Here is a 26,042-nt window from a genome sequence, read left to right on the forward strand (position 1 = left end):
CCACCAAGGCACCTGCAAGTTCCTGGACATTTCTGGGGGGAATGGGAGCCCTCACCCTCTGATCCAACAGGTCCCGACGTGCTCAATGGGATTGAGATCTGGGCTCTTCGCTGGCCATGGCAGAACATTGACATTTCTGTGTTGCAGGAAATCACGCACAGAACAAGCAGTAATGCTGGTGGTATTGTCATGCTGGAGGGTCATGTCAGGATGAGCCTGCAGGAAGGGTACCACATGAGGGAGGAGGATGTCTTCCCTGTAACGCACAGCGTTGAGACAGCGTTGACACAGCCCCAGACCATGATGGACCCTCCACCTCCAAATCGAACCTCGGTGTAACGCTCATTCCTTCGATGATAAGCGCAGACAAAACTGCGACTCGTCAGTGAAGAGCACTTTTTGCCAGTCCTGTCTGGTCCAACAACGGTGGGTTTGTGCCCATAGGTGACGTTGTTGCCAGTGATGTCTGTTGAGGGCCTGCCTTACAACAGGCCTACAAGCCCTCAGTCCTCTCTCAGCCTATTGTGGACAGTCTCAGCACTGATGGAGGGATTGTGAGTTCTTTGTGTAACTCGGGCAGTTGTTGCCATCCTGTACCTGTCTTTGGCATCTCACTGTAAGGACATTGCAATTTATTGCCCTGGCCACATCTGCAGTCCTCATGCCTCCTTGCAGCATGCCTAAGGCACGTTCATGCAGATGAGCAGGGACCCTGGGCATCTTTCTTTTGGTGTTTTTCAGAGTCAGGACACTAAAGAGGCCTTTCTACTAACTTTTCATAACTTTGACCTTAATTGTCTACTGTCTGTAAGCTGTTAATGATCGTTCCAGAGGTGCATGTTCATTAATTGTTTATGGTTCATTGAACATGCATGTAAAACAGTGTTTAAACCCTTTACAATGAAGAGCTGTGAAGTTATTTTGATTTTTACGAATTTTCTTTAAAAGACAGTGTAGACAAGTTGTTTTGTTGTTGCTGTGTGTGTGTGTGTGTGTGTGTGTGTGTGTGTGTGTGTGTGTGTGTGTGTGTGTGTGTGTGTGTCTGTATACATACAGTTGAAGTCGGAACTTGACATATATTTCAACTCAGTTTTTCACAATTCCTGACACTTACTCCTAGTAAACATTCGCTGTCTTAGGTCAGTTAGGATCAGCGCTTTATTTTAAGAATGTCAAATGTCAGAATAATAGTAGAGGGATTTATTTCAGCTTTTATTTATTAAACAGTTTACATACACTTAGTGTAACTTGGGTCAAACGGTTCTGGTAGCCTTCCACAAGCTTCCCACAATAAGTTAGGTGAATTTTGGCCCATTCCTCCTGACAGAGCTGGTGTAACTGAGTCAGGTTTGTAGGCCTCCATGCTCGCACATGCTTTTTCAGCTCTGCCCACAAATTTTATATGGGATTGAGGTCAGGGCTTTGTGATGGCCACTCCAATACCTTGACTTTGTTGTCCTTAAGCCATTTTGCCACAACTTTGGAAGTATGCTTAGGGTCATTGTCCATTTGGAAGAGCCATTTGCGTCCAAGCTTTAACTTCCTGACTGATGGCTTGCTTTAATATATGCCATCCTCCTGCAGCAAAGCACCCCCACAACACGATGCTGCCACCTCCATGCTTCACGTTTGGAATGGTGTTCTTTGGCTTGCAAGCATCCCCGTTTTTCCTCCAAACATAACGATAGTAATGATGGTAAAACAGTTATATTTTTGTTTCATCAGACCAGAGGACATTTCTCTAAAAAGTATGATCTTTGTCCCCATGTGCAGTTGCAAACCATAGTCTGGCTTTTTTATTGCGGTTTTGGAGCAGTGGCTTCTTCCTTGCTGAGCGGCCTTTCAGGTTACGTCGATATAGGACTCAGTTTTACTGTGGATATAGATACCTTTGTACCTGTTTCCTCCAGCATCTTCACAAGGTCCTTTGCTGTTGTTCTGGGATTGATTTGCAGTTTTCGCAACAAAGTATGTTCATCTCTAGGAGACAGAATGCGTCTCCTTCCTGAGTGCTATGACAGCTGTGTGGTCCCATGGTGTTTATACTTGCATACTATTGTTTGTGCAGATGAATGTGGTACCTCCAGGCGTTTGGAAATTGAACCAGACTTGTAGAGGTCTAAAATTTATTTTCTGAGGTCTTGGCTCATTTCTTTTGATTTTCCCATGATGTCAAGCAAAGAGGCACTGAGTTTGAAGGTAGGCCTTGAAATACATTCACAGGTACACCTCCAAGTGACTCAAAGTATGTCAATTAGCCTATCAGAAGCTTCTAAAGCCATGACATACTTTTCTGGCATTTTCCAAGCTGTTTAAAGGGACAGTCAACTTAGTACAAGTAAACTTCTGACCCACTGGAATTGTGATACAGTGAATTATACGTGAAATTACAGTGGGGCAAAAAAGTATTTAGTTAGCCACCAATTGTGCAAGTTATCCCACTTAAAAAGATGAGAGAGGCCTGTAATTGTCATCATAGGTACACTTCAACCATGACAGACAAAATGAGAAGAAAAAAAAAAAATCTGGAAAATCACATTGTAGGATTTTTAATGAATTTATTTGCAAATTATAGTGGAAAATAAGTATTTGGTCAATAACAAAAGTTTATCTCAATACTTTGTTATATACCCTTTGTTGGCAATGACAGAGGTCAAACGTTTTCTGTAAGTCTTCACAAGGTTTTCACACGCTGTTGCTGGTAATTTGGCCCATTCCTCCATGCAGATCTCCTCTAGAGCAGTGATGTTTTGGGGCTCCCTCCAAAGATTTTCTATGGGGTTGAGATCTGGAGACTGGCTAGGCCACTCCAGGACATTGAAATGCTTTTTACGAAGCCACTCCTTCATTGCCCGGGCGGTGTGTTTGGGATAATTGTCATGCTGAAAGACCCAGCCACGTTTCATCTTCAATGCCCTTGCTGCTGGAAGGAGGTTTTCACTCAAAATCTCACGATACATGGCCCCATTCATTCTTTCCTTTACACGGATCAGTCGTCCTGGTCCCTTTGCAGAAAAACAGCACATAAGCATGATGTTTCCACCCCCATGCTTCACAGTAGGTATGGTGTTCTTTGGATGCAACTCAGCATTCTTTGTCCTCCAAACACGACGAGTTGAGTTTTTACCAAAAAGTTATATTTTGGTTTCATCTGACCATATGACATTCTCCCAATCTTCTTCTGGATCATCCAAATGCTCTCTAGCAAACTTCAGACGGGCCTGGACACGTCTGGCACTGCAGGATTTGAGTCCCTGGCAGCGTAGTGTGTTACTGATGGTAGGCTTTGTTACTTTGGTCCCAGCTCTCTGCAGGTCATTCACTAGGTCCCCCCGTGTGGTTCTGGGATTTTTGCTCACCGTTCTTGTGATCATTTTGACCCCACAGGGTGAGATCTTGCGTGGAGCCCCAGATCGAGGGAGATTATCAGTGGTCTTGTATGTCTTCCATTTCCTAATAATTGCTCCCACAGTTGATTTCTTCAAACCTAACTGATTACCTATTGCAGATTCAGTCTTCCCAGTCTGGTGCAGGTCTGCAATTTTGTTTCTGGTGTCCTTTGACAGCTCTTTGGTCTTGGCCATAGTGGAGTTTGGAGTGTGACTGTTTGAGGTTGTGGACAGGTGTCTTTTATACTAATAACAAGTTCAAACAGGTGCCATTAATACAGGTAACGAGTGGAGGACAGAGTAGCCTCTTAAAGAAGAAGTTACAGGTCTGTGAGAGCCAGAAATCTTGCTTGTTTGTAGGTGACCAAAAACATATTTTCCACCATAATTTGCAAATAAATTCATTAAAAATCCTACAATGTGAATTTCTGGATTTCTTTTGCTTATTTTGCCTGTCATGGTTGAAGTGTACCTATGATGGAAATTACAGGCCTCTCATCTTTTTAAGTAGGAGAACTTGCACAATTGGTGGCTGACTAAATACTTTTTTGCACTGTAAGTCAATCTTTAAAGTTTCTTCAAGTGCAGTCGCAAAAACCATCAAGCGCTATGATGAAATTGGCTCTCATGAGGACCGCCACAGGAAAAGACGACCCAGAGTTACCTCTGATGCAGAGGATAAGTTCATTAGAGTTAACTGCACCTCCGATTGCAGCCCAAAAATTCTTCACAGAGTTCAAGTAACAGACACATCTCAACATCAAATGTTCAGAGGAGACTGCTTGAAGGCCTTCATGGTCAAATTGCTATTAAGAAACCACTACTAAATGACACCCATAATAAGAAAAGACTTGCTTCGGCCAAGAAACACGAGCAATGGACATAAGACCGGTTTTTGCAAATTCGAGATTCTTGGTTCCAACCACTGGGTCTTTGTGAGACGCAGATTAGGTGAACGGATGATCTCCACGTGTGGTTCCCACCGTGAAGCATGGAGGAGGTGTAATGGTGTGTGGGTACTTTGCTGGTGACACTCTGTGATTTATTTAGAATTCAAGGCACGTTTAACCTGCATGTCTACTGCAGCGATACGCTATCCCATCTGATTTGCGCTTAGTCCCACTATCGTTTGTTTTTCAACAGCACAACTCCCAAAAACACACCTCCAGGCTGTGTAATGACTATTTGACCAAGCATGAGAGTGGAGTGCTGCATTAGATGACCTGGCCTCCACAATCACCCAACCTCAACCCAATTGAGGTCGTTTGCAATGAGATGGTCCATGGAGTGAAGGAATATCAGCCAACAAGTGCTCAGCATATGTGGAAAAGCATTCCTCGTGAAGCTGGTTGAGAGTGCCAAGATTGTGCAAATCTGTCATCAAGGCAATGGGTGGCTACTTTGAAGAATATTAAATATATTTTGATTTGTTTAATACTTTTTTTTGGTTACTACATGATTCCGTATGCGTTATTTCATAGTTTTGATGTCTTCACTATTTTTCTGCAATATAGTAAAAAAAAAAGAATAACGCTTGAATGAGTCGGTGTGCCAAAACTTTTGACTGGTACTGTATATACAGTTCCCCATATCTGACTTCAGACCAGTCCCAAGATGCTTGGGGTTGTAGAGCAAAATGGAGAACACTCTTGTTCGTGAGAGTCTCATCTTTTGACGGAGGGGTCAATTTGAAGGCCAAACCGTTCTGACACTACAGACGATTTTGTGAGAATACCAATTTTTGGGATGTCTCATGGTTTGGCAAAACACTGCTATAGCGCTGTCACCTTTGACCCCAGATGTGGAAGTGCGACATCGGCGAATGAGGTGGATTAAGACGCATCCAATGCAGGAAAACATATCTCTAGCTTAAACTGACCGATTTTGACATTTTTCTATGGCCATTATTTCTTTAATTTTTTACATATATTTTTTTTAAAGCATGCTAATTGGATTTCATGAGTACAGTTAGGCCTTGAGGGTTATAGCCTAAAATAATGAAAGGAAAACCTCAATGTAGGCTATAGATATAGATTGCACAATAATTATACCGTTATGGATTTAAGGTATTGTTTTCCCTTTATTCATCCCTCCTCCCGCCACCCACCTGCCCTTCATCCACACAATATTTCATGACCCTAACCCGTCCGCCACACAGACATAACCGTGGGGACTGCAGGTGATGCAGTTATGCGTCATCCCACTCATCACGTGTGTGTGTGTGTGTGTGTGTTACATCAGAGGTGTGTGTGTGTGTGTGTGTGTGTGTGTGGATGATAATAAGTGTAGGCTTCAACATGAAATCTGATCTGACCTCAGTTATTAACAGGCTTTAAGTTTCACTTTATTAGATTAGAACTGATCTGTAATACAGAAGGTGACAGTGCTTGACAGAAACACAACACAACATCAATGGAGGTGAAAACATGATATTTATCTCAGAATAAAAAGGGTCAATCTGTGATTGCTTCATCCATTTTGGACTGTTAAATCAATGATCTACTGTATATCCATTGATTCATGAATGTCACGTGTGCTCCCTCCGGCATCTAGGTCGCCAGGCTGCTCGTTATGGCACACACCTGTCACCATCGTTACGCGCACCTGCGCGTATACACACTCACCTGGACTCCATTACCTCCCTGATTACCTTCCCTATACATTTCACTCCCTTTGGTTCCTTCCCCAGGCGTTGTTGTTTCAGTTTCATGTCTGTTCGTGTTTTGTATTTAGTTGCATTTATTTATTAAAACACTCACTCCCTGAACTTGCTTCTTGACTCTCAGCGCACATCATTACAATGAAGGATATAACTTATACAGTGCATTCGGAAAGTATTCAGACCCCTTGACTTTTTCCACATTTTGTTTCGTTACAGCCATATTCTAAAATAGATTAAATCGTCGTCCCCCCTCATGAATCTACACCCAATAGCCCATACTGACAAGGCAAAAACAGGTTTTTAGAAATTTTTGCCAATGTATTAGAAATTAAAAACTGAAACCTTATTTACATAAGTATTCAGATCCTTTGCTATGAGACTTAAATTGAGCTCCGGCGCATCCTGTTTTCATTGATCATCCTTGATGCTTCTACAACTTGATTGGAGTCTACCTGTGATAAATTCAATTGACTGGAAATTATTTGGAAAGGCACACACCTGTCTATATAAGCTCCAAGACAGGATTGTCTTGCACAGATCTGGAGAAGGGCACCAAAAATGTCTGCAACATTGAAGGTCCCCAAGAACACAGTGGTCTCCACATTCTTAAGTGTAAAAAGTTTGGAACCACCACGACTCTTCCTAGAGCTGGCCGCCTGGCCAAACTGAGGAATTGGGGAAGAAGGGCCTTGGTCAGGGAAGTGACCAAGAACCCGATGGTCATTCTGACAGAGCTCTAGAGTTCCTCTGGAAATGGGAGACCCTTCCATAAGGACAACCATCTGCAGCACTCCACCAATCAGGCCTTTATGGTAGCTTGGCCAGACGGAAGCCACTCCTCAGTAAAAGGCACATGACAGCCCGCTTGGAGTTTGCCAAAAGGCACCTAAAGGACTCTCCAAGCATGAGAAACAAGATTCTCTGGTCTGATAAAACCAAGATTGAACTATTTGGCCTGAATGCCAAGCGTCAAGTCTGGAGAAACCTGGCACCATCCCTAGGCGAAGCATGGTGGTGGCAACATCATGCTGTAGGGTTGCTTTTCGGGGGCAGATAGACTAGTCAGGATCGAGGGAAAAATAAACAAGAAAAGTACAGACAGATCCTTGATGAAAACCTACTCCAGAGTGCTCAGGACCTCAGACTGGGGAGAAGGTTTATCTTCTAACAGGACATCACTAAGCACACAGCCAAGACCAAGCAGGATTGGCTTCGGGACAAGTCTCCAAGTGTCCTTGAGAGGCCCAGCCAGAGCCCGGACTTGAACCCGATAGAACATCTCTGGAGAATCCTGAAAATAGCTGTGCAGCGACGCTCCCCATCCAACCTGACAGAGCTTGAGATGATTTGTAGAGAAGAATGGGAGAAACTCCCCAATTACAAGTGTGCAAAGAAGACTTGAGGTTGTAATCACTGCCAATGGTTCTTCAGCAAAGCACTGAGTAAAGGGTCTATTTCAGTTTTTTTATTTGTCAATATTATCAATCATGGTCAGTCCTTGTATCCATAGCTCTGTCTGAGTTTGAGTGGTTCCTTTTATCGAAACAGTGTTTACCGAAACAGTGGCGTGGAGGCCATTTGATTGTTGGAACTGCACATTAAGTGCAGCTCTTGCTTGTACATTTTTTTATTTAAATGGCACTAGCTATATTTGTTTGAAATGATCAAAATAGAAAACTATTAGTTTGGAAAACCAAAGTATATATTTTGATACGGTAATGAACAGAGACTTTGGAACTCGTGTGCTGTAGTATACAGTAAGAGAAGCTTTTAGAGCTCTCTGGTCTCTCCTGTCCTGTCCTCTCTCATCTGGTACCACTGCAGGAATAGGTCAGCCATCTCTCACTGTGGCTCAGCTTTAGTCAGAGGTGTGTGTGTGTGTGTCATAATGGTTTAGCTGTAAAATGAGGCGGGGAACTGAGATCACTGTAGACATAGAGGGAGAGGGATAATATAAAGAAGAGATGAGAGGGTAACAGGAGAATGAATCGTGTGGCTTTCAGGTGGACGGTGGCGTGAGCTGCTCTCAGACCACATCAGTGTTTGGAAAGAAAACCATTCTGATGATGCTGGAGAGAGAGGGGTACAAGAGAGAGAGAGAGATTGTAGAAGACAGTTGGACAGATGGGAGGTGATTTGTCTGTCACCTGTATTCTCATTGTCTTCTAGACATCTGGGTCAATGCAGAGGAACATTCAAAAGGTTGGGTTGCTCTTGTATGATGCTTTGACCGTTCCACCTGTCTAACAGATTAACCCTACAGTGGCAAAGAGATATGGAATGATGAGGGGGAGGGGGAGGAAAAAGGAGGAGGACCAGGGAGATGAGTCAGAGTGGACAGGAGAGGAGCAATGAGGAATCAAGAGATAACAAGAGAGATTTACAACCTCGGGGCTGTGGCCTTCAGACAGAATGTGTCTTCGGCCAGGTCTTGTCCCGCTAACAGACAAATGTTATTGTACAGAAAAGGTCTGAGGAAAAAAGGAGAATTCTGAATGGAGCAGGCAGGTCACCCGTGATACAAGTCTGTATTAAACGTCCATCTATGTCTGATGATGTGGAAACCGTCCATTACAGTGTGTGCTGTTACCGTCAAGTAGGTTTCTGTAAGCATCTACCTCTGGTTCCACCAAAGGCTGCGTGTTTGAATCCAGCGATTTTGTTGTCTTTGAAATCATTATTTTAAGCCCTTCCCAAACATTAACCCATACCTTAACCATTTGGAGTCGATGCCTAAACGTAACCTTAAACATGTTGAAATTTTACATTTGCGAAACATGGATGAACGTCTAATTCTGATGCGAGACTGTGAGAGCTTGTTGGTATGAAGAATGATGGATGGAAAGAAAATAGGGTAGATTTGAGGCATGAAATAACCAAGGGCTAGGAGAGAGGAAATGATGGGGAGAGATAGAAAGCCTAGTATTTGTATGAGCAGGTCTATGTATTTGCCCTTCAGTAGGCTACTCACACTCACCATTGAGTCACCAGTGTCAGAGAAGAGCTGCAGGTCATAGGGTTTGAATGGTGGCTCACCATCTACGGCCAAACGTGTGTGTGTGTGTGAGAGAGAGAGAGCTGGTGAAAGAGGGATGGGAGAGAGAAAGCGATGTGAACAGACACCGAGTTTCTCTGTGATGATTGTCTCAGCAGTGTTTCAACACATCAGAGACCTGTGTCGTTTAAGCTTACATCAGAGGTGTGTGTGTGTGTGTGTGTGTGTGTGTGTGTGTGTGTGTGTGTGTGTTTGTTTAAGTGTCTCAGAAATAGCCGTATTAATGGGCTCTTACATTCACACTGCAGGGGGTCCCAAGCTCAAAACGCCTACAGCTATTCACAGTCACAGAGAACAGAACAGCAGAGAAACACAGAACAAAGCACACACACTTACATCCCCAATCTCTCTCTGTAGGCCTGCGGAGCGTTCTGGAGAGGATGTGGATATTATTCTGACCAGACTTAAAGGGGTTAAAGCCTTCCAGAGGTTCCACCCCTCCCTGCTGCTGCAGATCTGCTCCTGTGCCTTCTACGAATACCTGGAGAAAGGCATCACCTGGAAGTATACGCACACACACACACTCTCACACACTGACACACTCACTCAGTGGTATGAACCCCTGGGTAAAGGCCTCCCCTGGAAGTATACGCACACACACACACTCTCACACACTGACACACTCACTCAGTGGTATGAACCCCTGGGTAAAGGCCTCCCCTGGAAGTATACGCACACACACACACTCTCACACACTGACACACTCACTCAGTGGTATGAACCCCTGGGTAAAGGCATCACCTGGAAGTATACGCACACACACACACACACACACACACTCTCACACACTGACACACTCACTCAGTGGTATGAACCCCTGGGTAAAGGCCTCCCCTGTACTTCATTGGCTTTCAGCTTCACTATGACTCGTCACTATACTGTTGACCGCTTTATGAAGGCTTATAAGCTGTTATGTGATGGTGGTATGCTCTGTGCAGTGTTCCGCCAGGGTGACATCGGGACCAGCTGGTATGCTGTTCTGTCTGGCTCTCTGGACGTCAAGGTGTCGGAAACAGCCAACCACCAGGTAAATCAGGCATGCTTGATACATTTGACTACAGCTCTATTCGGGGTTCCTCCTCTCTCGAAAGTTATGTTTTCCCTCTAGAGTTCTCTGTGCTGTTCGTCTCGTGTTGCACCTTGTGTAGTCCCATTACAGCCTTGATGAATGTTTCGGAGTGCATTGCCTACAATGCTCCCATGTTAAAATATGCACGCTGGGCTAGCAGCGAGCGCGCTCCGGTTTTAGCTCTGAGCAAAGCTGCTGCCTCTCAAACGCTCCCCTGAGGATTGAGCTAGTTACTGTGTGGAGGGTTCAGAGATGCTATAGTGAGGCCGAGCGACAGACAGACAGAATAGATAGAGCGTGCAGGATTGGTTGTTAAAATTTGAGATGGAACAAAATGTCCAGTTACAAGTCCCTGTACCCGTTTGCCATGTTCATGTCTATGGGCGTAGCCTGGCCTAGTTCTGATGGCCGTTTCTGAAATGTCATTTGGGACAGTAGGAAGATGTTAAGTCCCCTCCTATCATATTAGACATGAGGGAGGGAGTGTGTGCACACGTGCAGGAAAGTAAGTATGTGTGTGCATGCGACTGTGCTTGTGTGTGTGTGTGTGTGCGCATGTGCCTGTGCTTGTGTGTGTCTGCATGTGTGTGTGTGTGTGTGACCTTGTCTGAGTGGTCAGATTATGGTCTTCCCTGAGGTGTGTTCTTAACGAGAAAATCCATCCGAGAACCCTTCACACGTGAATATATGAAAATATGGTAATCAGTCCGCTCTCTCACAGAGAGACCGCGTTCACATTTTCCACTGTATCTGGGTCGCTATCTGGCCATGCTAGAAAGGACAGAAGAACAACATGTTAAATGTGGCCATGCTTGACAGGAATCTAGAACAACACGTTCTAACCACTAGTATGATTTGAACTACTAGCCTTATAACATTGACCCTTAGGCTACGTTTACACAGACATTCCAATTCTGATATTTTTCCACTAATTGGTCTTTTGACCAATCAGATCAGCTCTTTTGCCAATCATTTGCCTCTGTAAACACAGCCAAGATAAGAAGTGGGTCTGGATTGAACAAGCTTCTGTCTCTGTGCAAGGCTGCATTTACATAGTTCTGATATTTTGCCCAATTATAGGCAAAAGATCTGATCTGATTGGTCAAAAGACCAATTAGTGGCAAAAATATCAGATTGGGGCTACCTGTGTAAATGCAGTCTCGCTATCCTCAGTGCTGACGTTTGTTCTTGCTCTAGAAATGAATTGCCCTTTTGTGGACAAAGATTTATTGACTTGAATAGCGTTGAATGTAACTGAATCACACAAGTTCATGAAATTGAGTGTGTTCTGCCTGTGTGTGTCTAGGATGCTGTCACTATCTGCACGCTGGGAATCGGGACGGCGTTTGGAGAGTCGATTCTGGATAATACTCCTCGCCACGCCACCATCGTCAGCAGAGAGACCAGCGAATTGCTCCGCATTGAACAGAGAGAGTTCAAGAGCCTATGGGAGGTGAGAGAGAGGAAGAGAGAGACACACAATTCAAATTCTGAAGAGGTTCATGCTCTGGCCACAAGATGGCTGTCCACTGTTAATACCAGGCCTCCAGTACAGTCCTGTTTGTGTGAGCTTGTGGAACCTGCTGTCATTTTCACTGCCTGGGGGCATTGGGATGATACATGCTACAACTGAACCAGTCATCATGTGTGTGAGTGTTTTTGAGCATGGGGGGGGGGTCCTTTAAAGTGTCCAGTAGTTCATAGGGAGAGAGGAGGAGTAGGATGTGGAGGAAGTATAGCACTACTGGGCGAAGAGTGTTTTGTCTCTGTGCTAAGTGCACTCTCCCCCTGGCTGTCTTTCTTCAGCTCTCCCTCTCTCAGCTCTTTCTCTTCTCTGGTGTCTATTTTAGGAGTCTAGAGATATATCAGAGAGAGCGTGTCTGAGGCTGTAGCTCTTACAATGGACATAAAAACCTCAGTGTTTTGATCTTATGTCAAGTGTGTGTGTGTGTTTGTGTGTGTTTGACACAGGAAGAGATTAGGATTCATACAGTGTAACAGTGTGAGATATTAGCCTTGGTGCCAGTCTCTTACTGCTGCCATTGTCTTGAAGTTGCATATCACGCTGGTTAAAGGAGAGGAAACCACAAAGTGTCTGAAAGCTAGATCTGTCATAACACCTCCCCAGGGCCTGGTCACACTGACTGAGAGTCACACCGTTTGACAGATGATACAATAGTATTACTACAGGGGCCCAGAGACATGGCTGGACAGGGCCACCACTTTTAACCGATATACTATTCATCTCAACCCTACACAGTCACCCCAGGGTGTGTCAACTTCTGTCTTGTGGAATAAGAGGCGGCAGAGGAAAGGTTAGCCACTCACTAATGATACATCTAATCATTATTTGATATTTGTGACAGTACTTTTTCAGTGCTATTTACTTGAGAACCTGTTTCATAGAATTTACACACTAGATAATGGCGCCGGAGGCAAGCAACACCGAAGCATGCATGAGAGCACCAGAAAATTGTGCGATCACGCTCTCCGTAGCCGATGTGAGCAAGACCTTTAAACATGTCCAAATTTACAAGGCCGCAGGGCCAGATGGTTACCAGGATGTGTACTCAGAGCATGCATGGACCAACTGGCAAGTACATTTACATTTAAGTCATTTAGCAGACGCTCTTATCCAGAGCGACTTACAAATTGGTGAATTCACCTTCTGACATCCAGTGGAACAGCCACTTTACAATAGTGCATCTAAATCATTAAAGGGGGGGGTGGTGAGAAGATTACTTATCCTATCCTAGGTATTCCTTGAAGAGGTGGGGTTTCAGGTGTCTCCGGAAGGTGGTGATTGACTCCGCTGTCCTGGCGTCGTGAGGGAGTTTGTTCCACCATTGGGGGGCCAGAGCAGCGAACAGTTTTGACTGGGCTGAGCGGGAACTGTACTTCCTCAATGGTAGGGAGGCGAGCAGGCCAGAGGTGGATGAACGCAGTGCCCTTGCTTGGGTGTAGGGCCTGATCAGAGCCTGGAGGTACTGCGGTGCCGTTCCCCTCACAGCTCCGTAGGCAAGCACCATGGTCTTGTAGCGGATGCGAGCTTCAACTGGAAGCCAGTGGAGAGAGCGGAGGAGCGGGGTGACGTGAGAGAACTTGGGAAGGTTGAACACCAGACGGCTGCGGCGTTCTGGATGAGTTGTAGGGGTTTAATGGCACAGGCAGGGAGCCCAGCCAACAGCGAGTTGCAGTAATCCAGACGGGAGATGACAAGTGCCTGGATTAGGACCTGCGCCGCTTCCTGTGTGAGGCAGGGTCGTACTCTGCGGATGTTGTAGAGCATGAACCTACAGGAACGGGCCACCGCCATGATGTTGGTTGAGAACGACAGGGTGTTGTCCAGGATCACACCAAGGTTCTTAGCGCTCTGGGAGGAGGACACAATGGAGTTGTCAACCGTGATGGCGAGATCATGGAACGGGCAGTCCTTCCCCGGGAGGAAGAGCAGCTCCGTCTTGCCGAGGTTCAGCTTGAGGTGGTGATCCGTCATCCACACTGATATGTCTGCCAGACATGCAGAGATGCGATCGCCACCTGGTCATCAGAAGGGGGAAAGGAGAAGATTAATTGTGTGTCGTCTGCATAGCAATGATAGGAGAGACCATGTGAGGTTATGACAGAGCCAAGTGACTTGGTGTATAGCGAGAATAGGAGAGGGCCTAGAACAGAGCCCTGGGGGACACCAGTGGTGAGAGCGCGTGGCGAGGAGACAGATTCTCGCCACGCCACCTGGTAGGAACGACCTGTCAGGTAGGACGCAATCCAAGCGTGGGCCGCGCCGGAGATGCCCAACTCGGAGAGGGTGGAGAGGAGGATCTGATGGTTCACAGTATCGAAGGCAGCCGATAGGTCTAGAAGGATGAGAGCAGAGGAGAGAGAGTTAGCTTTAGCAGTGCGGAGCGCCTCCGTGATACAGAGAAGAGCAGTCTCAGTTGAATGACTAGTCTTGAAACCTGACTGATTTGGATCAAGAAGGTCATTCTGAGAGAGATAGCGGGAGAGCTGGCCAAGGACGGCACGTTCAAGAGTTTTGGAGAGAAAAAGAAAGAAGGGATACTGGTCTGTAGTTGTTGACATCGGAGGGATCGAGTGTAGGTTTTTTCAGAAGGGGTGCAACTCTCGCTCTCTTGAAGACGGAAGGGACGTAGCCAGCGGTCAGGGATGAGTTGATGAGCGAGGTGAGGTAAGGGAGAAGGTCTCCGGAAATGGTCTGGAGAAGAGAGGAGGGGATAGGGTCAAGCGGGCAGGTTGTTGGGCGGCCGGCCGTCACAAGAAGCGAGATTTCATCTGGAGAGAGAGGGGAGAAAGAGGTCAGAGCACAGGGTAGGGCAGTGTGAGCAGAACCAGCGGTGTTGTTTGACTTAGCAAACGAGGATCGGATGTCGTCGACCTTCTTTTCAAAATGGTTGACGAAGTCATCTGCAGAGAGGGAGGAGGGGGGGAGGGGGAGGAGGATTCAGGAGGTAGGAGAAGGTGGCAAAGAGCTTCCTAGGGTTAGAGGCAGATGCTTGGAATTTAGAGTGGTAGAAAGTGGCTTTAGCAGCAGAGACAGAGGAGGAAAATGTAGAGAGGAGGGAGTGAAAGGATGCCAGGTCCGCAGGGAGGCGAGTTTTCCTCCATTTCCGCTCGGCTGCCCGGAGCTCTGTTCTGTGAGCTCGCAATGAGTCATCGAGCCACGGAGCGGGAGGGGAGGACCGAGCCGGCCTGGAGGATAGGGGACATAGAGAGTCAAAGGATGCAGAAAGGGAAGAGAGGAGGGTTGAGGAGGCAGAATCAGGAGAAAGGTTGGAGAAGGTATGAGCAGAGGGAAGAGATGATAGGATGGAAGAGGAGAGAGTAGCGGGGGAGAGAGAGCGAAGGTTGGGACGGCGCGATACCATCCGAGTAGGGGCAGTGTGGGAAGTGTTGGATGAGAGCGAGAGGGAAAAGGATACAAGGTAGTGGTCGGAGACTTGGAGGGGAGTTGCAATGAGGTTAGTGGAAGAGCAGCATCTAGTAAAGATGAGGTCGAGCGTATTGCCTGCCTTGTGAGTAGGGGGGGAAGGTGAGAGGGTGAGGTCAAAAGAGGAGAGGAGTGGAAAGAAGGAGGCAGAGAGGAATGAGTCAAAGGTAGACGTGGGGAGGTTAAAGTCGCCCAGGACTGTGAGAGGTGAGCCGTCCTCAGGAAAGGAGCTTATCAAGGCATCAAGCTCATTGATGAACTCTCCGAGGGAACCTGGAGGGCGATAAATGATAAGGATGTTAAGCTTGAAAGGGCTGGTAACTGTGACAGCATGGAATTCAAAGGAGGCGATAGATAGATGGGTAAGGGGAGAGAGAGAGAATGACCACTTGGGAGAGATGAGGATCCCGGTGCCACCACCCCGCTGACCAGAAGCTCTCGGGTGTGCGAGAACACGTGGGCGGACGAAGAGAGAGCAGTAGGAGTAGCAGTGTTATCTGTGGTGATCCATGTTTCCGTCAGTGCCAGGAAGTCGAGGGACTGGAGGGAGGCATAGGCTGAGATGAACTCTGTCTTGTTGGCCGCAGATCGGCAGTTCCAGAGGCTACCGGAGACCAGGAACTCCACGTGGGTCGTGCGCGCTGGGACCACCAGATTAGGGTGACGCGGTGTGGAGCGTTTGTATGGTCTGTGCAGAGAGGAGAGAACAGGGATAGATAGACACATAGTTGACAGGCTACAGAAGAGGCTACGCTAATGCAAAGGAGATTGGAATGACAAGTGGACTACACGTCTCGAATGTTCAGAAAGTTAAGCTTACGTAGCAAGAATCTTATTGACTAAAATGATTGAAATGATACAGTACTGCTGGAGTAGGCTAGCTGGTAGTGGCTTCGATGTTGACACTACACTAATCAAGTCGTTCCGTCGAGTGTAATAGTTTCTACAGTGCTGCTATTCGGGGGCTAGCTGGCTAGCTAGCAGGTTGATTGCGTTACGTTACCTTAAAAGAACGACAATAGCTGGCTAGCTAACCTAGAAAATCGCTCTAGGCTACACAATTGTCTTAGATACAAAGACGGCTATGTAGCTAGCTAGCTACGATCAAACAAATCAAACCGTTGTACTGTAATAGTTACTACAGTGCTGCTATTCGGGGGCTAGCTGGCTAGCTACGTTAAAAGAACGACAATAGCTGGCCAGCTAACCTAGAAAATCGCTCTAGACTACACAATTGTCTTAGATACAAAGACGGCTATGTAGCTGGCTAGCTACGATCAAACAAATCAAACCGTTGTACTGTAATGAAGTGAAATGAAAATGTGATACTACCTGTGGAGCGACGCGGAATGTTGACCGGGTAGTTGAAGTTCAATTCGGTAGAGGTTGGCTAGCTGTTGGCTAGCTAGCTAGCAGCATCTCCTGCGTTAAGGACGACAAATAGCTGGCTAGCTAACCTCGGTAAATTAAGATAATCACTCTAAGTCTACACACTCTAAACTACACAATTATCTTGGATACGAAGACAGCGAAGACAACTATGTAGCTAGCTGACACTACGCTAATCGAGTCGTTCAGTTGAGTGTAATAGTTTCTACAGTGCTGGTGGACAGTGGATGTTAGCTAGCTGCTTAGCTAGCTGCTGGGCAGATACGTTAGGACGACGAAATACGATAATTATGCAATTATCTTTGATACAAAGACGGCTATGTAGCTAGCTAAGAAGAAATTGCTAAGATTAGACAAATCAAACCGTTGTACTATAACGAAATGTAATGAAAAGTTATACTACCTGCGGACCGAAGTGTAGATGCGACCGCATCTAGGTAGACTCGGCAAAGTGTCTTCACTGATATTTTCAACCACTCCCTGACAGAGTCTGGAATACCTACATGTTTCAAGCAGACCACCATAGTCCCTGTGCCCAAGATCAAGTCAAGAAAGTGAAGGTAACCTACCTAAATGACTACCACCTCGTACGATTCATGTCGGTAGGCATTAAATTCTTTGAAAGGCTGGTCATGGCTGACATCAACACCGTCATCCCGGAAACCCTAGAGCCACTCCAATTTGCATAACACCCCAACAGATCCACAGATGGTCTGCATCGCTGATCCTGATCACGGGGGCCCCTCAGGGGTGTGTGCTTAGTCCACTCCAGTACTCCCTTTTCACCCACCACCGCGTGGCCAAGCACGACTCCAACACGACACAAGAGTGGTAGGCCTGATCACTGACAACGATGAGACAGCCTATAGGGAAGAGGTCAGAGACCTGGCAGCATGATTCCACGACAACAACCTCTCTCTCTCTCATCACGAGCAAGACAAAGGAGCTGATTATGGACTACAGGAAAAGGAGGGCCAAACAATCCCCCATTTACATCGATGAGGCTGTAGTAGAGCGGGTCAAGAGCTTCAAGTTCCTTGGTGTTCCGCCAAACTATCATGGTCCGAACACACCAAGACAGTCATGAAGCGGGCACGACAATGCCTTTTCCCCCTCAGGAGACTGAAAAGATTTGGTATGGCTCCCCAGATCCTTAAAAAGTTCTACAGCTGCACCATCGAGAGCATCCTGACCGGTTGTATCACCGCCTGGAATGGCAACTACTTGGCATCCGACCATAAGGCACTGCAGAGGGTAGTGCTTACAACCCAGTATATCACCGCGGCCAAGCTTCCTGCCATCCAGGTCCTATATACTAGGCGTTGTCAGAGGAAGGCCCAAAAAATGTACAAAGACTATGGTCATCCGAGTCAAACTGTTCTCTCTGCTACTGCATGGGAAATGGTACCAGAGCGCCAAGTCTAGGACCAGAAGAATCCTTAACAGCTACAACCCCCAAGCCATAAGACTGCTGAACAATTAATCAAATGGCCTCCCTTTGTTTTTACACTGCTGCTACTCGCTGTTTATTATCTGCAGTATGCATAGTCACTTTACCCCTACCTAAATGTACAAATTACCTCAAATAACCTGTAGCCCCCCCCCCACATTGACTCAGTACACACTTGAAGTCTGAAGTTTATATACACCTTAGACAAATACGTTTAAACTCAGGTTTTCACAATTGCTGACATTTTAATCCCAGTAAAATTCCCTGTTTTAGGTCAGTTAGGATCACCACTTTATTTTAAGAATGTGAAATGTCAGAATAATAGTAGAGAGAATGTTTTATTTCTTTCATCACATTCCCAGTGGGTCAGAAGTTTACATACACTCAATTAGTATTTCGTAGCATTGCCTTTAAAATTGTTTAACTTGGATCAAATATTTCAGGTAGCCTTCCACAAGCTTCCCACAATAAGTTGGGTGAATTTGGGCCCATTCTTCCTGACAGAGCTGATGTAACTGAGTCGGGTTTGTAGGCCTCCTTGCTCGCACACGTTTTTTCAGTTCTGCCCACAAATATTCTATAGGGTTGAGGTCAGGGCTTTGTGATGGCCACTCCAAATACCTTGACTTTGGCTTAAGTGCCATTTTGCCATAACTTTGGAGGTATGCTTGAGGTCATTGTCCATTTGGAAGACCCATTTGAGACCAATCTTTAACTTGCTGACTGATGTCTTGAGATGTTGCTTCAATATATCCACGTAATTTTCTTTTCTCATGATGCCATCTATTTTGTGAAGTGCACCAGTCCCTCGTTCAGCAAAGCACCCCCACAACATGATGCTGCCACCCCCGTGCTTCATGGTTGGGATGGTGTTCTTCGGCTTGCAAGCCTCCCCCTTTTTCCTCCAAACATAACGATGGTCATTATAGCCAAACAGTTCTATTTTTGTTTGTATTTTTCGTTTCATCAGAACAGAGGACATTTTTCCAAAAAAGTACAATCTTTGTCCCCATGTGCAGTTGCAAACCGTAGGCTGGCTTTTTTATGGCGGTTTTGGAGCAGTGGCTTCTTGCTGAGCAGCCTTTCAGGTTATGTCGATATAGGACTCGTTTTACTGTGGATATAGATACTTTTGTACACGTTTCCTCCAGCATCTTCACAAGGTCCTTTGCTGTTGTTCTGGAATTGATTTACGCTTTTCGCACTAAAGTACGTTCATCACTAGGAGACAGAATGCATCTCCTTACTGAGCGGTATGACGGCTGCATGGTCCCATGGTGTTTATACTTGCATACTATTGTTTGTATTGATGAACGTGGTACCTTCAGGCATTTGAAAATTGCTCTCAAGGATGAACCAGACTTGTAGAGGTCAATAACAAAACGATTCTGAGGTCTTGGCTGATTTATTTTTTGATTTTCCCATGATGTCAAGCAAAGAGGCACTGAGTTTGAAGGTAGGCCTTGAAATACATCCACAGGTACACACCCAATTGACTTCAATTAGCCTATCAGAAGCTTCTAAAGCCATGACATAATTTTCTGGAAGCTTTTTCCAAGCTGTTTAAAGGGACAGTCAACCTAGTGCATGTAAACTTCTGACCTACTGGAATTGTGATACTGTGAATTATATGTGAAATAATTTGTCTGTAAACAATTGTTGGAAAAATTACTTATGTCATGCACAAAGTAGATGTCCGAACCGACTTGCCAAAACTATAGTTTGTTCACAAGAAATTTGTGGAGTGGTTGAAAAATTAGTTTTAAATACTCCAACCTAAGTGTATGTAAACTTCTGACTTCAACTGTATATAGCGTTGTTATTGTCATTTTCTTTTATTTTTTACTTTAGTTTATTAAGTAAATATTTTCTTAAATCTGTTTTATTTTAAACGGCGTGTTGGCTAAGGGCTTGTAAGTAAGCATTTCACGGTAAGGTATTCGGCACATGTGACAAATACATTTGATTTGAATGGTCTTTGCCTCATAATTACATTATAGTAACATTTTGGTTTCTTTGGGATTCTCTGAAACAAATGCTTTCTGTCTATCGTTCTTCCGTCTCTCTCTCACACACTCTCTCTCTCACACACACACTCCCTCTTTCTCTCGCTCTCTGAAAAGCTGTGATTGTCGTGGCAACCTCTGCTTGGTCAGGCGCTTGGCTCATTTAGAGAGACGCTAAGAACTGGAGCGCTGTTTCGAAGAGGACTGAGTGTGTGTGAGAGGAGACCTCTGGGGTAGTCCTGTGTGATGTGGATTACAGGAGCCGTGGGCACCTCTTAGGGGATCTTCCCAGCCATAGAGCTTAGAGAAGACCCTGGGTGAGTTTAGTCGTGTGTGTGTGTGCGTATTCATTCATGACTTGATAGAATATACAAACACCCGGTAAAGTCTGTTATGATTTTGGTGCAGATGTGATTAATCAGCTGATTGTTGGTTGTGTGTGTGTGTGTGTGTGTGTGTGTGTGTGTCAGCAGGTTCCTGAATGTTAAAGGGCCTCTCTTCCTGTGTGTGTGTGTTTTGGCAGACTCCTGAAGGCATGGGCTTGCCTGGTAATGACTTAAGAGACGTTAGAGTTCAGAATGACATAATAACGGAGAACGTTTGTAAGTTTATCCATGTGTGTGTTGCGCAATCAGGCAGGGTTAAGGAAATCAAGCAATCTGCAATATTTGTCTTGAAATATGGAAATGAACACAAGAGCGAGTGGGGCTGATATAGGGCTGTTACGGTGACCGTCTTACCTCCACACCGGCAGCCACAAGTCATGACCGCAGTCAAATTCCACATGACCGTTGAGTCACAGTAGCCAGGCTTCTCCAAAACTGTCCTCTGGTGCCGCGGGTGGTCATTAGTCCCCAACAAACGTGCCAACCAGCCTATTTATTGCCTTACCACCTCACGCCAATTGCACACACGGTATATGGACTTTTTCTATTGTGTTATTGACTGTACGTTTGTTTACTCCATGTGTAACTCTGTGGTGTTGTTTGTGTCGCACTGCTTTGCTTTATCTTGGCCAGGTCGCAGTTGTAAATGAGAACTTGTTCTCAACTGGCCTACCTGGTTAAATAAAGGTATATATATATATTAAAAAGAGGAGGATTCCATCAGCTTTCTATAGGCTAGGCCAACTATATTTATTTCTCAACTTTCCTAATATTAAACACATTGCTTCGCTTTACAACCAGAGTAGAAATGAACTGTGGGTGACGTATTTTTGATGGCCCATTCTAAATCAAAACAAATTTCACACGTATATTTAAAGACGAGATTAAAATGATGATGATGATGATGATAACAATATTAATAATATTTATAGTTTCACTTGTGAATGATGCCCAGCGTGTGCAGTCGAAGGCAAGAAAAAGCACATGCAATTTTTTTTGCGACTTTTTCAAATCATAGTCACGTGCATCAGTTAGCCTTGCCCATAGTTAGCCTTGCCCATTTAAACAGCTTGGAAAATTCCAGATAAAAATGTAATGGCTTTAGAAGCTTCTGATATTAAATCAAATCAAATTTATTTATATAGCCCTTCGTACATCAGCTGATATCTCAAAGTGCTGTACAGAAACCCAGCCTAAAACCCCAAACAGCAAGCAATGCAGGTGTAGAAGCACGGTGGCTAGGAAAAACTCCCTAGAAAGGCCAAAACCTAGGAAGAAACTTAGAGAGGAACCAGGCTATGTGGGGTGGCCTGTCCTCTACTGGCTGTGCCGGGTGGAGATTATAACAGAACATGGCCAAGATGTTGAGATGTTCATAAATGACCAGCATGGTCGAATAATAATAAGGCAGAACAGTTGAAACTGGAGCAGCAGCACGGCCAGGTGAACTGGGGACAGCAAGGAGTCATCATGTCAGGTAGTCCTGGTGCATGGTCCTAGGGCTCAGGTCCTCCGAGAGAGAGAAAGAAAGAGAGAAGGAGAGAATTAGAGAACGCACACTTAGATTCACACAGGACACTGAATAGGACAGGAGAAGTACTCCAGATATAACAAACTGACCCTAGCCCCCCGACACATACAGTGCCTTGTGAAAGTATTCGGCCCCCTTGAACTTTGCGACCTTTTGCCACATTTCAGGCTTCAAACATAAAGATATAAAACTGTATTTTTTTGTGAAGAATCAACAACAAGTGGGACACAATCATGAAGTGGAACGACATTTATTGGATATTTCAAACTTTTTCAACAAATCAAAAACTGAAAAATTGGGCGTGCAAAATTATTCAGCCCCCTTAAGTTAATACTTTGTAGCGCCACCGTTTGCTGCGATTACAGCTGTAAGTCGCTTGGTATGTCTCTATCAGTTTTGCACATCAAGAGACTGAAATTTTTTCCCATTCCTCCTTGCAAAACAGCTCGAGCTCAGTGAGGTTGGATGGAGAGCATTTGTGAACAGCAGTTTTCAGTTCTTTCCACAGATTCTCGATTGGATTCAGGTCTAGACCTTGACTTGGCCATTCTAACACCTGGATATGTTTATTTTTGAACCATTCCATTGTAGATTTTGCTTTATGTTTTGGATCATTGTCTTGTTGGAAGACAAATCTCCGTCCCAGTCTCAGGTCTTTTGCAGACTCCATCAGGTTTTCTTCCAGAATGGTCCTGTATTTGGCTCCATCCATCTTCCCATCAATTTTAACCATCTTCCCTGTCCCTGCTGAAGAAAAGCAGGCCCAAACCGTGATGCTGCCACCACCATGTTTGACAGTGGGTATAGGGTGTGTACAGGGTGATGAGCTGTGTTGCTTTTACGCCAAACATAACGTTTTGCATTGTTGCCAAAAAGTTCAATTTTGGTTTCATCTGACCAGAGCACCTTCTTCCACATGTTTGGTGTGTCTCCCAGGTGGCTTGTGGCAAACTTTAAACAACCCTTTTTATGGATATCTTTAAGAAATGGCTTTCTTCTTGCCACTATTCCATAAAGGCCAGATTTGTGCAATATACAACTGATTGTTGTCCTATGGACAGAGTCTCCCACCTCAGCTGTAGATCTCTGCAGTTCATCCAGAGTGATCATGGGCCTCTTGGCTGCATCTCTGATCAGTCTTCTCCTTGTATGAGCTGAAAGTTTAGAGGGACGACCAGGTCTTGGTAGATTTGCAGTGGTCTGATACTCCTTCCATTTCAATATTATCGCTTGCACAGTGCTCCTTGGGATGTTTAAAGCTTGGGAAATCTTTTTGTATCCAAATCCGGCTTTAAACTTCTTCACAACAGTATCTCGGACCTGCCTGGTGTGTTCCTTGTTCTTCATGATGCTCTCTGCGCTTTTAACGGACCTCTGAGACTATCACAGTGCAGGTGCATTTATACGGAGACTTGATTACACACAGGTGGATTGTATTTATCATCATTAGTCATTTAGGTCAACATTGGATCATTCAGAGATCCTCACTGAACTTCTGGAGAGAGTTTGCTGCACTGAAAGTAAAGGGGCTGAATAATTTTGCACGCCCAATTTTTCAGTTTTTGATTTGTTAAAAAAGTTTGAAATATCCAATAAATGTCGTTCCACTTCATGATTGTGTCCCACGTGTTGTTGATTCTTCACAAAAAAATACAGTTTTATATATTTATGTTTGAAGCCTGAAATGTGGCAAAAGGTCACAAAGTTCAAGGGGGCCGAATACTTTCGCAAAGGCACTGTAAACTACTGCAGCATAAATACTGGAGGCTGAGACAGGAGGGGTCAGGAGACACTGTGGCCCCATCCGAGGACACCCCCAGACAGGGCCAAACAGGAAGGATATAACCCCACCCACTTTACCAAAGCACAGCCCCCACACCACTAGAGGGATATCTTCAACCACCAACTTACCATCTTGAGACAAGGCTGAGTATAGCCCACAAAGGCTATATAGCCCATGATAGGTTAATTGACATCATTTGAGTCAATTGGGGGTGTACCTATGGATGTATTTCAAGGCCTACCTTCAAACTCAGTGCCTCTTTGCTTGACATCATGGGAAAATCAAAAGAAATCAGCCAAGACCTCAGAAAATAAATTGTAGACCTCCCCAAGTCTGGTTCATCCTTGGGAGCAATTTCCAAATGCCTGAAGGTACCACGTTCATCTGTACAAACAATAGTACACAAGTATAAACACCATGGGACCATGCAGCCGTCAAACCGCTCAGGAAGGAGATGCGTTCTGTCTCCTAGAGATGAACGTACTTTAGTGTGTAAAGTGCAAATCAATCCCAGAACAACAGCAAAGGACCTTGTGAAGATGCTGGAGGAAACGGGTACAAAAGTATCTATATCCTCAGTAAAACGAGTTCTATATCGACATAATCTGAAAGGCCGCACAGTAAGGAAAAAGCCACTGCTCCAAAACCGCCATAAAAAAGCCAGACTACGGTTTGCAACTGCACATGGGGACAAAGATCATACTTTTTGGAAAAATGTCCTCTGGTCTGATGAAACAAAAATAGAACGGTTTGACCATAATGACCATTGTTATGTTTGGAGGAAAAATGGGGGGGCTTGCAAGCCGAAGAACACCATCCCAACCGTGATGCACGGGGTGGCAGCATCATGTTGTTGGGTACTTTGCTGCAGGAGGGACTGGTGCACTTCACAAAATAGATGGCATCATGAATTTTTTTTAATTATGTGGATTTATTGAAGCAACATCTCAAGGCATCAGTCAGGAAGTTAAAGCTTTGTTGCAAATGGTTCTTCTAAATGGACAATGACCCCAAGCATACTTCCAAAGTTATGGCAAAGTGGCTTAAGGACAACAAAGTCAAGGTATTTGAGTGGCCATCACAAAGCCCTGACCTCAATCCTATAGAACATTTGTGGGCAGAACTGAAAAAGCATGTGTGAGCCAGAAGGCCTACAAACCTGACTCAGTTACACCTGTCAGGAGGAATGGGACAAAATTCACCCAACTTATGGAAGCTTGTGGAAGGCTACCCGAAACGTTTGAACCAAGTTAAACAATTTAAAGGCAAAGCTACCAAATACTAATTGAGTGACCCACTGGGAATGTGATGAAAGAAATAAAAGCTGAAATGTATTATTCTGTCTACTATTATTCTGACATTTCACATCCATAAAGTGGTGATCCTAACTGACCTGAGACAGGGAATTTATACTAGGTTTAAATTTCAGGAACTATGAAAAACTAAGTTTAAATGTATTTGGCTAAGGCGTATGTAAATTTCCGACTTCAACTGTAGATTGATGTGTGTGTGACCAAAAATATGTATTTGAGTGTTGACTGGCCATTATTTGAAAGAGGATCCCAGCTTTCTCATGTTGCTATATTTTAAAGTTAAGCACATTAATCTACGTTACAACCAGGCTACCTACCTGGCATATGTAAAATAATGCCATGGGAATTATAAGCAAATCTTGTCTGCTAAATGAACTAGTGTAGTCCACAGCCATATGGCATAGCCAGATCATTGCCTAACATAAGGACGACAGAATATGCTATGCTATTCTACTGAAATAGGCAAGATTTTTCTTCATATCATGTTGTTGTTTCTTTAGAACTGCCTAAAATAAATAATGGATTTATTGTGACGGTGTCGGATATATTACATGGATTTATTGCACATTTTAAAGTTTAGATGTTCCAAAGGTCCGCATCAGTGGCTTATAATCTATGTGTGGAAGGCCTGAGATGCTAAACGTGTTTTATGTTAATTAACGGGAGATTACCGCGAGACCGACAGTTATTTGCATGACAGTTACCGACTGACAAAAATGAATGGCGGCAGCAGCCCTTGGCGCTAACACACACTTGCTAAACACTCCACTGCACTCTGTTGTCCTTGCTGTACTCATTGACCCTGATTAGAATACAGCCTTGTGCATGTGTGTGTTTGTTAGGTCATTTGAGATGTTCCATATGTAAACGGTCCCCAGGTGACAACGGGCTTTGTTTTGAGGGAAGGCTGTAGGCTGTGTGTGCCGGCGTACGTGCGCGTGCTCGTTCGAAAGGGGAACGGGAAGGGGGGGGAGGTACCTAGTCAGTTGTACAACTGAATGCCTTCAACTGAAATGTGTCCCCCGCATTTAACCCAATCCCTCTGAATCGGGGGGGGGCTG

General features: G+C 45.0%; 1 protein-coding gene across 1 annotated transcript in view; it reads left to right on the forward strand.

The window, feature by feature from the left end:
• The window catches only part of LOC135558952 (rap guanine nucleotide exchange factor 4-like), a 47,968-nt gene that overhangs the window by 6,471 nt on the left and 15,455 nt on the right, over window positions 1-26,042 (forward strand). The window contains exons 2-3 of the mRNA XM_064993199.1: window positions 9,464-10,133; window positions 11,482-11,628. Of these exons, the coding sequence (XP_064849271.1) occupies window positions 9,464-10,133; window positions 11,482-11,628 (817 nt within the window). The remainder of the gene's footprint in view (window positions 1-9,463; window positions 10,134-11,481; window positions 11,629-26,042) is intronic.

This window comes from Oncorhynchus masou, chromosome 17 (genome assembly GCF_036934945.1).
Source record: "Oncorhynchus masou masou isolate Uvic2021 chromosome 17, UVic_Omas_1.1, whole genome shotgun sequence".
Lineage (NCBI taxonomy): Eukaryota > Metazoa > Chordata > Actinopteri > Salmoniformes > Salmonidae > Oncorhynchus > Oncorhynchus masou.